The 16,753-nt window shown below is 36.4% G+C and overlaps 1 protein-coding gene across 1 annotated transcript in view; it reads left to right on the forward strand.

The window, feature by feature from the left end:
- The window catches only part of PTPRZ1 (protein tyrosine phosphatase receptor type Z1), a 116,292-nt gene that overhangs the window by 48,920 nt on the left and 50,619 nt on the right, over positions 1–16,753 (forward strand). The window contains 3 exon segments of the mRNA XM_021699345.1: positions 7,306–7,490; positions 9,502–9,628; positions 16,018–16,064. Of these exon segments, the coding sequence (XP_021555020.1) occupies positions 7,306–7,490; positions 9,502–9,628; positions 16,018–16,064 (359 nt within the window).

A 16,753-nucleotide genomic window follows, 5' to 3' on the forward strand; every position in this document is an offset into this window, starting at 1 on the left:
CATGGGCATATTCCTGTGATGGTTTTCTTCTTAATGGACACATTATCCCCCTTCTACTTTCTGGTGAATTTGAGAATAAAAATTGAGGATTGCATTTATGTCCATGATTTAATCTTTATTAAATTGAATCTGAAAATAAGTTTTTTTACATGAACATTATTAAAAGGCAGGAAACACAGATAAACACACAGAAAAAATGAAAATTCCCTATAATGTCACCACCCAGAGATAACCGTTAGGAAGATTTTGGTGAATATCCTTCCAGGACTTTTTCTTAAATTAAAAATATATTCTTATATCTCACAAAAATGAGACTACAGTACATATATGTTTGTTGATTTTATTTTACTCGATGATACACATATATCGTTAATGCACCATTCTTAATTTTTTGCAGTATTCCATTGTATAGTCATAACAATTTACTAAACCAGTTCCTCAATTTTGGATACTCAGGTTATATTTATATATTTTGATATTGTAGATATCTAACATCTTCATTTTGACCAAGACAGAGGGGGTGGCATGAAAATTGTCAGAATTCAGCTTTCAGGAGATGCACTGTGGAAAAATATATTTGCAAAACACATTGCAAATAATTGCAAAAACCATGTGAGGTCTGTATATCTATGTAAACTCCTTGAGGGTAGAGATTAACCCTTATTCATTTTTGTATTCATAGCAGGAACTCAATAAGCGTTTGTGAATGAATGCATATTTTACCAGAACATCAGTCCTCTATTTTTGCATTTTTATGTAGAGCTGCCATTTACTAGAGACATTTCTCTTTGGCATCATGTAATGGACACAGAATTTAATAGAACTTTGAAGGAGCTAGTAAAAACTGTCTTTTAGATAATGAGAAACATGTGTGAATCACCATACAAACACAGCATGAGTGTAAAATCAGTGAAGTTCAACATCAAACCATAACTTCCAGGCACCAGATGCTTTCCTGCTGCCTTCTTAGCAAGACTCTCCCCCTAAGAAGCAGGGACCTCCTGAAGCACAGTGGGGAAAAGCTTGGGCTTTGAAGTCCAGTAGACTTCTGGTATCAAACCTTGCTGCCAATACTTGTTAGTTAAATAAAAATTGTCAAGTTACAGGGCGCCTGGGTGGCTCAGTTGGTTAAGCATCAGACTCTTGATTTTGGCTCTGGTCTTGATCTCTGGGTCATGAGATTGAGCCCTGCTTCGGGATCAGCGCTCAGAGGGGAGTTTGCTTAAGACCTCTCCCTCTCCCACTGCCCCTCCCCCTGCTCACGTGTGCTCTCTCACTCTCTCTCTCAAATAAATAAAGTCTTAAAAAATTGTCAAGTTACTTTACCTATAAAATTAGAGGTAAAAGGCCACTTTGTTGTGAGGTTTAAATGGGCTAAAGTTTGCAAAGCAGTACAGTCCCCTGAACATAAGGTGTCCCAGACTTACAGCTGCTATTAATATAATGTGTGTATCTACACACTCTTGTGTGTGTGTGTGCACATACATATGGGAGCAAGCTATCACAAGTATGGGGTGCTATTCAAGTTTTCCATGTTTAAGGCTTTTGTTTGTTGAATAAAATCATAAAAGCACTTCAGATCTCATTTGCTAGCATTGCAATATATTCAATGCAAACTTTTTTATTTTATTTTATTTATTTATTTATTTGAAATAGAGTGAGAGAGAGAGAGCACAAGCAGGGCAGATGGGCAGAGGGAGAGGGAGAAGCAGGCTCCCTGCTCGGCGGGGAGCCTGATGTGGGGCTCGATCCCAGGACTGTGGGATCATGACCCTAGCTGAAGGCAGATGCTTAACTGACTGAGACACCCAGGTGCCCCCAATGCAAACTTTCTTTAAAAAAAATACAATATAAAATGCTTTTCAAGGCAGGTTTGCATGAAAGATTGTCCCTATAGCCTAATATTGTATTTGAGCTGTGAGAAATTTTCTGTACTTTCCTGAAAAATGTCATGATGAATTAAACATCAGTAGACTCACCTTCCTGAAGGTCAGTAGTTTTAAATAGCATTCATTAAGGTCACGTGTACGTAACGCTATGTGCCAACTATACGCAGAAAAGTGGCCTGGAGATTATTTACTTCTTAGAAGGTTATATATTTTGTTGATGAAGTTACAGTGTGTCCCTAGAAAAGATTGACTGAATTAGGTAGAATCTGAAAGATTCCTTTTGGCTACTTATCTGAAGTGAGTAATGCAGTCCTTTCGAGCTACAAATCAGGGGCAGATCATTTCTAGTTACTGTATTTAACATTTGTGGCAATGTTTACATGTAGTTTTATTAAGACCTGCTGCTCCCTGAGGGGAAATCACGACCTTAATACTGGTTGTCTTCTGGGTCTGTAAATCTTCAAGTTCTTTACAACAATGTCATCAAAACACCTGTCTCCATATTTTTTGAAGTGAGGCTCGTCAGCCTCGGAGGAGGATGTGATGGATTTATCAGTGTGTATCACAAAGTACTTCTGTCACAGGCTGTGCTAAACTGCACCAAACTTCAGCTCCCTGGGAAATAACTGGGTAAGATCTAATGACATCTTAGGTAATTGTGACATTTTCTCTGCCACTCCCTAAGAATCACCATTTTGTCTTTTTACCTGTACCCACAGTTTTACCCCTAGTCCATGGAGCTAAGGCTGGACCTTCTCCCTCAGGGTATCTCTCCTTCTTCCAAGCCAGGCACATAGAACAGCAAACGTGGAAGGAGACTCAAATCTCCCTTGGCCATCTGCATCAACTTCTGTGCTTCGCTGAGAGACTTGTCACAGCCAGAGTTGTCATGCCCTCTTCATTTGTATTTCTCCGTCTTTATTTTCCTTTTTTCCCACTTTTCCCCTTTAACACCCAGTGCTTCACTCTTTGGTACTTGCTCTGCAAGTCATGCGCATTCCTCTGTGTGAGGCATTCACTCTTCATTTGAGAAAATACACGACTTTGTATCAGCCGCAAGTTTGTGAAACCTTCACAACTTTAATTGGGAAAAACGTGTAATTTTGAAAGCACAACCTAACTTGGTCTCAATGGCATATTTTCTAAAAGTTTATTTTGCATTCTTATGTAAAGGGTTTGGGACATAGACCCTTTATTTTAATAGATTACTAAATTTAAATGTTAGCAGCTATCATAGGAATAAGCTTCCTAAAGGCAAGAACAGCACCATCTTTTTTTTTCCTTTAAGATTTTATTTATTTAGGGGCGCCTGGGTGGCTCAGTCGTTAAGCGTCTGCCTTCGGCTCAGGTCATGATCCCAGGGTCCTGGGATCGAGCCCCGCATCGGGCTCCCTGCTCAGTGGGAAGCCTGCTTCTCCCTCTCCCACTCCCCCTGCTTGTATTTCCTCTCTCGCTGTGTCTCTCTCTGTCAAATAAATAAATAAAATCTTTTTTAAAAAAAGATTTTATTTATTTATTTATTTATTTATTTATTTATTTATTTATTTATTTATTTGACAGAGTGAGAGAGCACAAGCAGGAGGGGGGTGGGGGAGCAGCAGAGGGAGAGGGAGAAGCTGGCTTCCCGCCGAGCAGGGAGCCCGATGTGCGGCTTGATCCCAGGACCCTGGGATCATGACCTGAGCCGAAGGCAGACGCTTAACCGACTGAGCCACCCAGGCGCCCCAAACAGCACCATCTTAATTTGTATGTCCAGAGTGTCTGGAACCAAGTAGATGAGAATTTAATGTTAAAAATCGGTTTTGAAGTAAGAACACTCACAGCTCCCTTACAAAGGAAACTACATCCTCATTCTTTCTATGTGAGCAGCCTTTGCATTTGTACTGAGGCACTTACTTGTAGTCTATGTGACTTGACATGGACCCCAGATTTGTCACAGCCTGGCTCATGGCCAAGGGCTTGCAGGAACCAGATTCTCCTTCTTGGTCAGTGTTCCTGAAAGAATCCGTAACTGTGACCCAGATCACGTGTAGCTTGTGGAAAGGAATCGGGCATGGGATTCAGTCCTAAAGAAGGAAATGAGGTCTCAGTATGGTGCTGAACTCCCTATAATCAAGGAAATTATTTTTTTGTTACTATTTTATTATATCAGTTAGTATCTTGTATCTGGTGTCTGGGTAGATGTTGATCTGGAAAACACTTCCCTGATTTTCAATCCAGATAATGTGCTTTACAGAGTATATATCCTTCTAATATGATAAGCAAACTTCAATAAATATAAGGAAAACCTGGAAAATTTAGTGCAAATTAATAACTTATTCCATGGTCATTACCCAGTTTTTTGTTTGAACACCAAGTAGTGTATATAGAATGAACTAGATTATTATTTTAAAAAATCCATTCCTACCTTATAGAAGGGCAGCCCTTTGGCAAGATCATAAACAATATACAGAAGCACAGGTTTTTCTCTTGAACACATTCTAAAGTATATTATCTTTTCCCTGTAAAATCCCCTCTTTCAGCTAGCATCTAAAAGATAAAATTTAGCTCAGTTTTATAACATATTACTAAGCTATTGATTATCATTAAACAAAAGAAACATTTACAAAGTTCCTAATTAAAATGTAAGTCTAAACTATTAAACAAATTACCCATAAGCTCTTACAGATTTATAAAGCAGACGCAAAGGAATAAAAACTCGATGACAAGGAAATACACGTTTCTTTTTAAAGTCCTACCTTATATTAATGCTGATTCTTAAAATTTGAAACGTCTGCTGATTTCAACTATAAAGGCGAACTAAACACAGACATCCAAACAAAGTAATTTTCTGCTAATTAGGCAGCAGTCCCTTGGGTATTTTTGCAGCTAATAATTTTATATTTTCTCAAGAGATTTTTGCTTTGTGTGCATGCATAAAACTTTAATGCATTTTAAGATAGCTTCATTTTGAGGGAAGAGAATAGTTCACTTTAAATGATTCCTACTCTCTAAAAAGAGGGATTGATTTTTGTAGGACAAAATCTACAAATGATATTGTCCGTAATTGCTTTCAACCTTCTAAAAATGAACTCGGGATTCATTAGAAGCAAGATTGAGACAATCCTCTTCCTCCACTGATAGAGTTCACATGAGTAGCTAGCTCACTTTTGCGATGATCAATGATCTTCTGCCATCTGGTGGCCACTAAAGAAGTGTCACTAGATAGAGTAAGGACGATGTAGTCTAGACCTAAATCAGAATACATTTTCTTATTCTGAATTCATGCTTTTTGATGAATTCATGTTTTTGGAGAATTGTTCTCTTACTCCCAAAGGAACACCTCACCCTAAATCCTTAATAAACAAACAAACAACAACAAAACATAGTTTTTACAGTGAATAATCCTGTCTCTAACTCATATAAAGTTGTACGTGTGTTATTTAAAGTATATATTTTATATTTTCTGGGTCATTTATGTACCATTGCTAGCATAGCATACATAGGCTAAAATTCCTATTATTAAATCCTGTAGCTACAATTTGTTTCAATTTACAAGGTCAGTTGTTAGTTTTGGCTGCCCTCTTGTGTTCACAAGCAAAACTACAAGCTAGTATAGACAAAAGGCTTTTTGGTCACATTCTGAGGCTGTTGTTGCCTTATTTTTATTGAGTCTTTGTAGCAGTTGACCATTGGTTGACTTATGTCAATTGCATGGTCTCATGTAGTGACTTTGTAACTTCAGGTATCTCCTAGAAGCAAAGCTTGGATTCTCTGAGCATATCAATCTTTAGCTTTAGAGACCTTTCTCCCTCTCTTTTGCAAGTTTATCTGGCCTATGAATAGAGTATATTTATTGCTTTGCTCCATTAGCACAGTATCATAAAATTTTATAATTTTCATCCTCGTAATTAGTTCAAATTAGCACATTATGAATGCATTTCAGAAAGTATCAGAATACACTTTTTGATGGGACTAAATTTTTGGCATGATTCCCAGCATGGGCTTGAATTCATTGTAAGAAGTCCCTGAACTATTTTCAAAGTATTTTTTCAGATCAGACAAAGCAAATCTAATTTCCTAAAGTTAATCGCTTAATCTATTAATCTGTTAATGCCAAAGTGGGATTTTTGTCAGCAGGTCCAAAAAATACAAAAATGATAGTTTTAGTTGTTCTCCTATGGTTTTCTCTGATAGGGAATTTTAAGTTATTTCAAGGATTTTGAAACAACAAAATGTCTGATAATAGACCCTATTTTATAATTTTAAATTCTCCTCATCCTGAGCCGAAGATACCTGTCAGGTACCAAACAAGAGAAATAAAAACATCATGAGCTTGAAGATATCCTTTTTTTATTTATAAAAATGAATTTATGTGCCAGATGTATTCAAGACAGTGTCCTAAACAATATAGAATAAAAAGCTGTGGCTCATCAAAAGGAATGAGATCTTGCCATTTGCAACGACGTGGATGGAACTGGAGGGTATTATGTTGAGTGAAATAGGTCAAACAGAGAAAGGCATGTATCATATGACCTCACTGATATGAGGAATTCTTAATCTCAGGAAACAAACTGAGGGATGCTGGCGTGGGGGGTGGGGTGGGAAGGATGGGGTGACTGGGTGATAGACACTGGGGAGGGTATGTGCTCTGGTAAGCGCTGTGAGTTGTGCAAGACTGTTGAATCTCAGATCTGTACCTCTGAAACAAATAATGCAATATATGTTAAGAAAAAAAAAGAAGAAGAAGAAGGTAGCGGGAGAAGAATGAAGCGGGGGAAATCGGAGGGGTAGACGAACCATGAGAGACGATGGACTCTGAAAAACAAACAGGGTTCTAGAGGGGAGGGGGGTGGGTGGATGGGTTAGCCTGGTGGTGGGTATTGAGGAGGGCACATTCTGCATGGAGAACTGGGTGTTATGCACAAACAATGAATCATGGAACACTACATCTAAAACTAATGATGTAATGTATGGGGATTAACATAAGAATAAAAAAATAAAATAAAATAAAATTTTTAAAAAGCTGTGGCTCTTACGTTTATAACCTACTGCGGGACTCAGGACCTGTTCAGGAAAAAGTAATATAAGAGAACATGCAATTAATGCAAGAGTAGTGTTAAAGCAAAACAGACAGGTGAAAATGACACAGCTCACTTCAGCAGAGATCAGAGCACGCGTAACAGGAGGGAGCATTTGACCTAGACTTTTCCTGAATGGGAAGGTGGGATGCAGATGAAGGAAGGAGGGGAGGAAGAAGTGTTTCAGATATACGAAAGGTCATAAACAAAAACTCCACAGTGAAGAAGTTTAACTTTTTACCTTCTGTTGAAATAAAACACAACACATTTTCATAGAATATGTTTTACTTGTTAAAATCCTAGAAGCTGACAGCTGTATCAATAACTGTACTTTTTTTTTTTTTTTGTCTCTGAAGTTTGTAGTTCAGAACCAGAAAATGTTCAAGCTGACCCGGAGAATTATACCAGCCTTCTTATTACGTGGGAGAGACCTCGAGTAGTTTATGATACCATGATTGAGAAATTTGCAGTTTTGTACCAGCAGTTAGAGGGAGAAGACCAAACCAAGCATGAATTTTTGACAGATGGCTATCAAGACTTGGTAACTATAAGATCAGTTGTTTCATGTATTGATAACGTTATAGTTTAATTTTCATGGAAAGAACTTAAAAGACTTTAATTGTTTCATGTATTGACAGCACTAGAGTTTAATTTTCAAGGTAAAAACTTAGAAATGATTACATATTGTTGCCCTAAACTTTGTGTGAAACTCTCCAGTGGGGAGGAGGGAAAGCAGAAACTATACTAAATTAGATCGAAACTTACAGGGTATTACCCTAGGTTCTTAATTGTTTTCGGTTACAGGAAGATCACAGCTTTGCCAACAACAACATTATAGTGTAGACGCTTATAGAAGACTTAGGACCTAGAGTTCATCTAGTGTAGCCTCTCTTTACAAATCAAGGGGCTCAAAGAACAGTTAAATACTTCGACCGTGATCTCACAGTTGTGGAAATAATTGAATCTGGAATCTCCGTGCTCTGATACTGTCATATATCATTGCCCCCACCATACTCTACCAGCACAAGAGAATAGAGTAGGGGACTCTTTGCATCAAATTTCCAAGTAACAGATGTGAAGTCAATTGAGTCAGAACTTTTGGAATCCGAGGCAGATAATCTTCAGGAAAAGATCCACTCCCTCCTCCTCCCCACCCATGCACACAAATGAAAGAAAATAAAGTACGGTATGGAACAGCTGAATCACTATATTGTACACCTGAAACTAATATAATATTGTATATTAACTAACTGGAATTAAAATGAAAACTTTTTTAAAAAGTACAGATTCCTTCTGTTACCTGAGCATCTCAATATTAAGCTTTGCCTTGCTAGGGAAGGATTGGCCATATTGGGGTCTAGTTGAGAAAACCCTACCTGGCTATGGCTCTAGGAGAGCCCACTGCAGGTCAAAAGCACTACTGAACTGTGCATTCCCACAGCTGGAGTCCCACCAGGCCCAGGAACCTGCATTTAAACAAAAACTGTCCTTGTTACCATGGCGGTGGATACCATATGGACAAAACTGATAAAATACATAATGAAATAAGTCAATCAGAGAAAGACATGTATCATATGATCTCACTGATATGAGGAACTCTTAATCTCAGGAAACAAACTGAGGTTTGCTGGAGTGGTGGGGGTTGGGAGGGATGGGGTGGCTGGGTGATAGACGCTGGGGAGGGTATGTGCTATGGTGAGCGCTGTGAATTGTGTAAGACTGTTGAATCACAGACCTGTGCCTCTGAAACAAATAATACATTATATGTTAAAAAAAAGAAGAAGTTAGTAGGAAGGGTAAAATGAAGGGGGGGAAATTGGAGGGGGAGATGAACCATGAGAGACTATGGACTCTGAGAAACAAACTGAGGGTTCTAGAGGGGAGGGGGGTGGGGGGATGGGTTAGCCTGGTGATGGGTATTAAAGAGGGCACGTATTGAATGGAACACTGGGTGTTATACGCAAACAATGAATCATGGAACACTACATCAAAAACTAATGGTGTAATGTATGGTGATTAACATAACAATAAAAAATTTTTTAAAATACATAACAGCTTTTTAATGCAGGTGTCTAGAACAGAGACATTATGAACTATGTATGACGTGCAATTTTTGAGAATATGCCACTTTTTCATTTCATAATGATGTTAAGAAGATAATAATTCTATTACTGTCTGGCTTATATATTGTTATGATAAAGAGATAAATTGGTTCTTCATTATATTTTTCACATTTTGCTCTTTGCAAATGCTACATGTTTATTTGTCTAAAATATTAATTTGTAGTTTTGGATACTCATTTAAGAATCTGATGAGTTCTAGTTAAAAATGAAACTTTCTAAAACTAAAACTGATTTTTCAAAAAACCAAAAAAGCCTAATTCACAAATCTCACAAGTTCAACTTAACAACATTGCATACAGTTTTTCTTAGATTAATAAAATATATTTTCCGTTGGCAAATGAGAAAATGTTTTCTAAAGACAGATGTCTATTATGTTAGTGCTCTGATGAGAATAATACATTAATATAATTACTGACATCTTTCTTTTAGGGTGCTATTCTCAATAATTTACTACCCAATATGAGTTATGTGCTTCAGATAGTAGCCATCTGCGCTAATGGCTTATATGGAAAATACAGTGACCAGCTTGTTGTTGACATGCCTTCTGATGACCTGGGTAAGTCCCTTGATATGCCTTTATATCCACATAAATGAAGCTAGTTTAGTTACTGGGTACAATGGTGCTTTATCTCTGACTTTATATTGTTTTGGCCGAAAGGCAAAATGATTTTTTTTTTTTTTGGTCTGGATCATCAGCTAATTTTGTGAGGCATGGAAACCATTTTCATTCAACAGATCTGGTGCAAGACAATAAGTAAATTTATTCTAAATGTTGAAGTTTTCTATTTGTGAAATAAGAACAGCAAAATCTGTTGCTTTGTCTGTAATGGTCATCAGATGAAAATAGCTATGTAAATATTAAGACTTTTATTTTGATAATGAAAAGTTGGTTTCATTTGTGTTTATTTCCTTTTTCAGCCCCCAAAGCATTTTGTAGTAAGTATATACGTGATTCTAGGATCATGTGAGGTACTTTGAAATATCTATACAATACATCTAACAGTTTATCTTAGGTCTTTTCTTTTTTCTTTTTTTTATGATATGCATATCTTAGGTATTTTCATCCACTTTTTATAATTCTGTGTGAAGGGGGTAGAGTGCTTTCCTCTTGGTTGACTTGCCAGTACTGTTTCCCAAAGCAAAACAAAGATGTTGTTTCTAATTCTACTTTATTTGCATGCATCTTCTCTAAGTATTATGGGAAAATCTTTTGATCTAAAACCTTATGCAATAATTAAATGAAGTGCAGACCATCATAATTTGACAATTTACAAATGTATATAATTAGTTTTCCTTTTGTTAGCATAAGCTAACTCACCAGAGTTCCCCATATGGATCCACCTAGAAAATGACATCTTTAACAGAGCCACATTGACTATCATGGCCAATATCATATGTGAATTGATGAAATATGGTATATAAAAATCTCCTCTAATGCTATTATGCATTTTAGGATAAGAATTGTGTTAAATACATTCATTTAATTTACTACCTTGGTTTAATTATACCACTCTCATTTCTGTACATAAAACAATCTCCCAGGAGTTTACAAAAAATAATTACTTCCAGCTATTTGTGGTATGTCTTTCTTACTCTATCCACTATGTCAGGATTTTAAACTTTAGGAATTTTTCTTAGATGCTTATTGCATAAAGAAAAACAGATCAAATGTTTATTTTCTACAGAAGTGATTTCTGAGTGATCCTGATAGACTGCGTCTATACTGGCCCAAAGCACAACATTCTTGTATCATCTGTAACACTTTCACATTTGTACAAAATAGCAAGTATTGTAATTTGATTTCCATTTATTCAAAGGCTGAGGACACTGTTGAACTAATGACATGTGAATTTGGGCATACCATTTAATCTCCAAGGATATCTCAGTCCCTTAAAGCATTTTGTACAGTGATGATGTTCTAGTGAAACATGGTATTTGATTTGATGTTTCACTATGATATTCCTCTTAAAAGCTAAGGTTAAAAACTTAGATTATTCCTTAATTATTTCTACCAAAAAGTCCTCCATCAAAAGCCAACTTACCCAATGTGTGGGGTCTTCCTATTTTTCATAAGGGAATTATTTGTTCTTTTAGAACTCATTTTTTTCTGATCTAAAAGGCGGCAATGGCATTTCAATTCATACATATTCAACTTGTTATTAAAACTACCTTATCTTAAATATTGTTTCTGTGGTGAATATATCACAGTAAAAGTCTTGACCAAAGTACTGTCTTGTGGTTTAGTGCGATGGTACCTACAAGATTTGTTAATTTTATGATTTATATGGCTAATGGAGATGTAAGTGGCCTTTGAGTTTGCTGCTTATTTCATGGTGTTTATTAGCACCATTTCATCCTGTTGATCATGTTCTTCCTTATCTTAATAACATTGTAATGTACCCTATTGAATCATTTTATTATTATTTCGGATAAGCTGTTTTCTAAATACTGTGTTGTTTTTTGCTTTTGTTATAAAGAAATGAAGGAGGTTATTTACAGTTGCCCTCATTCCTTCAATGGTATATTTCAAATATTTTAATCAATATCCACGAAAGAAAACTGAAGCTTCCAAATTGTGCATTTAACTTTGGCTAATTTGATTGTTGTTTGTGCGTTTTAATTACACTCCTGTGTACCACAGTGTCACCATAAAACTAGTGTCCATGAAACATTACTCCAGTTTGCTATTTTCAAATACGTGCATAAATTCGTATTAGGAAACAATTTGAATTTGTCCAGGAAAAGCTTACTAAAGTTAAACTAAAATGTATGTTCTCTCCAAATACTTGGTAGAAAATTATATTTATGAATAAGCAATTCATAAATATATTTATTTCGTTGTAAATAATTGTGTCTTTTCTATTCTGGAATGTAGAGTTAATTATTATACAATTATAGAGGATATTATTTAAGTACGTGTTGTAGGGCCTTGATAATTGTGTATGTTAAATTTAAATGCATGGTGAATTAGATCAACACATTTTTCTGTTGTTGTGTGCTTTGCAGTCGTGTAACAGTTGTGTTTGTTAAATCACTATACATCTGTCCTTGCTCTGCCTGTACCATCCTGTGCTGTGGGTGTTATTATATAATAATATTTGAAATCGCTGTTTGAAGAGATTGCAGTCTACACTGCTTTGCCCTTTTGCACTGTAACGCTTGGCTTCCTTCAGACAATTAAATAAGCCTTGTTTGCCAACCTTTGTTGGTGTTGCTTTTTTGTGTTATGGAATATTAATGTGCGACTAACATGCTCTTTTGGAAAATTTAGCATCACATGTGCCCCCGAACAAAACCAGAATGAACCAATAGCTTTTGTTCAGTTATCACACATATGTGAATTTTAAGTGTTCACTCAAAAAAATATCAACAGTCTTTACTGTTGGACATTTTATAGCGTTCCTGCAGTCTAGTTTGAGGAAGTGAATGAGAAGACTGTCAACCAGTATACTTTTGAACTACCCAATATATCGGTATTGCCGAAGTCAGGTCAGTGGCTACTAAAATACCAGTTATTTGTGAGGACCCAGCAGGCCGGAGGGTACCAATTGGAGACCTTGTGCCCATCCCCAGAGGTGCTGTGAACTCTCAGCCTTAGAAACGTGGCCTCAGAATCTCCAGGAAGATAGAAAACATTTTCTAAAATTATTTTATTTCAAACTTGTTCTGAAGAGGCCCAGCACAAGATTTCCAGATTATATGGGGGAAGAAGTATTCCAGGGCAACCCCAGAATTTTGGTCAATTTGAATAATCGAATTGGAAACCAGGAATGAAGATCCTTCAAAGTGGGTTAATACTTACAGATATGAAGGCATCCACACTTGGGGTATTCACCCGTGAGAGGGCCATGAAGCTAGGAGGGGCCAAAGGACTGCCTGGACCCATACAGTCCGCCCCAAGGGCCCACAGCAGGCCCAAAGGGGACGTCTCACTTCCTATAGCAGTGAATAGCAAAGCCAGTTTCAGTAGAACTCATTGATACTCTTTGGGGGAAATGACTGGGTAAAGTCATGTATTCTAACTTAGGAGGAACCCAAATCCATATAGTTTATTTATGCTGTGGTAAAAGGATAAAAATAAATCCCATGCAATGATACACTCAGAGAATATTGAAAGAAAAGGAAGTCAGTCCTCAATGTGATAATTATGCATACCCTACCCCAGCCTTGACAGTCAATAAGAAAATGCTTTTGCCCATTAAAAGTATGAAGTTAGTAAAGTTAGATCGTGTTTCTGTTTGCTTGCTTGTTTTTAATTTTAAAACATTTCCTTAAGCATGTTGAAGAGAATGGATTATCACTGAGACTTTTTTCCCCATGGCCTCTTAACAGAGAAAAATCGACAGTATCATACATGTATCACTAACAAATATTTGTTATGACTTGCTCTTATTAACATTAAAATATTTTAAAAGTTCATGAAAGGGTGTGACTCCATTTAAAAGCATTTCGGTAAAATTATGCATTGTCTCACATACTGAATTTGAAGGCTTTCGGGTGCATTAACTTCTCTAATTGCAGTTTATAGAAAATCATATTGAAGGTTCTTATTTGTCTTTTGCAGTTTAGCTGCATCCATCCCATCTTTAAACTCACCTGTATTGATTTCCTTGGAGGTTATAGAGACACAAATATTCCAAACTATTGAGATCACTTTAATTTGAAAACGTGAAGAATTAAGAGCATGAGATACAAAAAATAGAAAACGGAGAACATTAATGATCCAAATAAAGGTTTCCAAACTCTTTCATGGTGGGTTTTAACAAGAAAAAAAAAATAATTGAGTGTTAAATTTAACTCAGGGCTAAATTAACATTGTTCAGGATAAGTGACTTTGAGATAGCTCAATAGTCAAGAGTATTAATTTTATCTAAATTCTCTTGAGAGGGTGACTCACTTCTCAATTTTTCTTGAATTCTCCTCTAAATGGAATCCATGCACAGGACTACATTTTATGGCCTTACATTTCTTAATGCCTAGAAATTTTCTGATAAAAATAAACTCAAGAAACTCTGTGGGTTTGGTTTTTTTTTTTACTTTTCTGTATGTATATTTTATTTTATTATTTATTTACTTTTTGTTATGTTCAATTAGCCAGCATATAGTACATCATTAGTTTTTTTTAATTTTTTTATTATGTTATGTTAATCACCATACATTACATCATTAGTTTTTGATGTAGTGTTCCATGAGTCATTGTTTGCGTATAACACCCAGTGCTCTATGCAGTACGTGCCCTCTTTAATACCCATCACCAGGCTAACCCATCCTCCCAACCCCCTCCCCTCTAGAACCCTCAGTTTGTTTCTCAGAGTCCATACATCATTAGTTTTTGATGTAGTGTTCAACCATTCATTAGCTGCGTATAACACCCAGTGCTCATCACGACATGTGGCCTCCTTAATGCCCATCACCCAGTTCCCGCATTCTCCACCCCATCCCTTCCATAACCCTCAGTTTGGTTCCCGGAGTCTAGAGTCTCTCATGGTTTGTCTCCCTCTCTGATTTCTCCCCATTCCGTTTTCCCTCCCTTCTACTGTGATCCTCCACTCTATTCCTTATGTTCCACATATGAGTGGAACCATAAAATAATTGTCTTTCTCTGCTTGACTTATTTCACTTAGCATAATCTCCTCCAGTCCCATCCATGTTAATGTAAAAGTTGGGTATTCATCCTTTCTGATGGCTGAGTAATATTCCATTGTATATATGGACCACATCTTCTTTATCCATTCATCTGTTGAAGGACATCTCGGCTCCTTCCACAGTTTGGCTATTGTGAAAAAAAAAAGTCTGTGTTATAAAACAGGCCTGGATTTGATAAACATTTCATGTTAATTCACTTTTGCCTTTGAAAACTTTAGAGACTATGCATCTCCCTTGAAGATACCTAGAGGTATAAAGTATAGAACAAAAGCAACTTTGGGAGAGTGAAGAGTATGAATTTTCGAGAAGGAGTGAAATTCTATAGAATAATGAGACTAAGAGAAGCATTATTGTAATAATGCCCAGCTGAAGCTGAGCCCAATGCAGCTCTGATGAAGCATGAAGGACAGTGCTTCTCTGGTCAGCCCCTCAGTAATTTGGCATTGTGTCTAGATTCCTTGTTGGAGAGAGAGAACCAGCTCCTAATCTTTCCTCACATTTACTGACAGGTTTTGTTCTAGGATTGAGATACCCATGTACTGGAAATATACTGATTCTGGTTGTTGGGAACAGCAGACTTGAATGATCCCGGCCAGTGCATTCTTTGTGTAGACAGCACCACTGGGTTTCCCTGGGGTGAAGGACCTGGAATCACTCTGGTCAGTCCTTCCTGTCCATTTGGTGCAACACCCTGTGTACATATAAGTGTGAGCCCAAATTCACAGTATAGAAGGAATCATTTGACCCTCAACGAGAAGAGGAACTGAAGGAAGAAACAGCTGAATAAGAAAATAAATCCTGTCAATTCTCCCCCTAATCCCTGGCATTTCCCTGTCAACCCTGCTAAGGATGAAGGTCTACACTGATGAAAAATTATTTCGGTTTTTTATACTCAGTAATATCAGCCTGTCTGCCTCTCCCTTCTTAGCTTCAATCCCACATAGAGGGGAGGGGGAAGGAGAAGGGAGTTGGAGTAGAAGATAGAGATGAAGGTTTTTTTTTTTAAAGATTTTATTTATTTATTTGAGACAGAGAGAATGAGAGAGAGAGAGCACATGAGAGGGGAGATGAAGGTTTTGAATGCAGTTTTATACAGGTGTGTGTAGTGGTGTGTTATGTAGTGTTCAGTAGTGTTGAAACTTAAAATTTGAAATTTTTATTTTTGGAGATTCTGTATTTTCAAAGCTAACAAGTCTTCCCCCCCCCCCCCACCGCCCCCAACCTCTCCATCCAAAGGTAAACCCACAGGGTTAAAATAGTTGAATAAACATTTTAATAATTTTGTTTCTAATTTTGTAGAACTTGACCTCTTCCCTGAATTAATTGGAACTGAAGAAATAGTCAAGGTATTGTAACTATCTTTATATTTAAATGTTTTAAAATTAAAAAGTATTTGTTCAAATATTGGTTAGGTTTCAGATTTGCTTCAATCAAAGTTCGTGTTGATTATTCATTGTAGGGTTAGTTGCTGACTTTATAGTCACATAATTGATATGCATGATTCTTTCATGGAAGAATTGGAAGACACTTTGATAGAATAGTAAAAATAACAAAAAGGTGGTGATGATGAAAAAATGAACTTTAAAGATAATTATAGCTATAAACTGTATCTATAATTCAGAATTTTTTCAGTGTTCAAGTTTTCTAAAAGACTGATATTTAACCAATTCTTAATATTTCTACAGTTTTTTTTTATAAACACCTTAACTAATGGTTGACAGATTGATAATAAATATGAGCCAAAACATAAGTTGTATATATTCGTTTGCCCGTTCAATCTAAATAATTGTGTTTGGATTATTCATATTATAAGTGTCTGTTGCTAGCATAATGTCCTGTAAATAAATAGGTATTTAAGAATATTTATAATTTTTAACATTGTCCTAATTTTTAAAATAGAGAAAAAATGACGGATGCACCTTCTATTTCATCCTAACCCCAAACGTACTGTTCTTCGTAACTGAGTATATGTTAAATGCAGGTGCTATTCTTAATGTCTTATGAATGTATGTATATGTACACATGTGTGCATGAG

The sequence above is a fragment of the Neomonachus schauinslandi genome, chromosome 12, assembly GCF_002201575.2.
Source record: "Neomonachus schauinslandi chromosome 12, ASM220157v2, whole genome shotgun sequence".
NCBI classification, from domain to species: domain Eukaryota; kingdom Metazoa; phylum Chordata; class Mammalia; order Carnivora; family Phocidae; genus Neomonachus; species Neomonachus schauinslandi.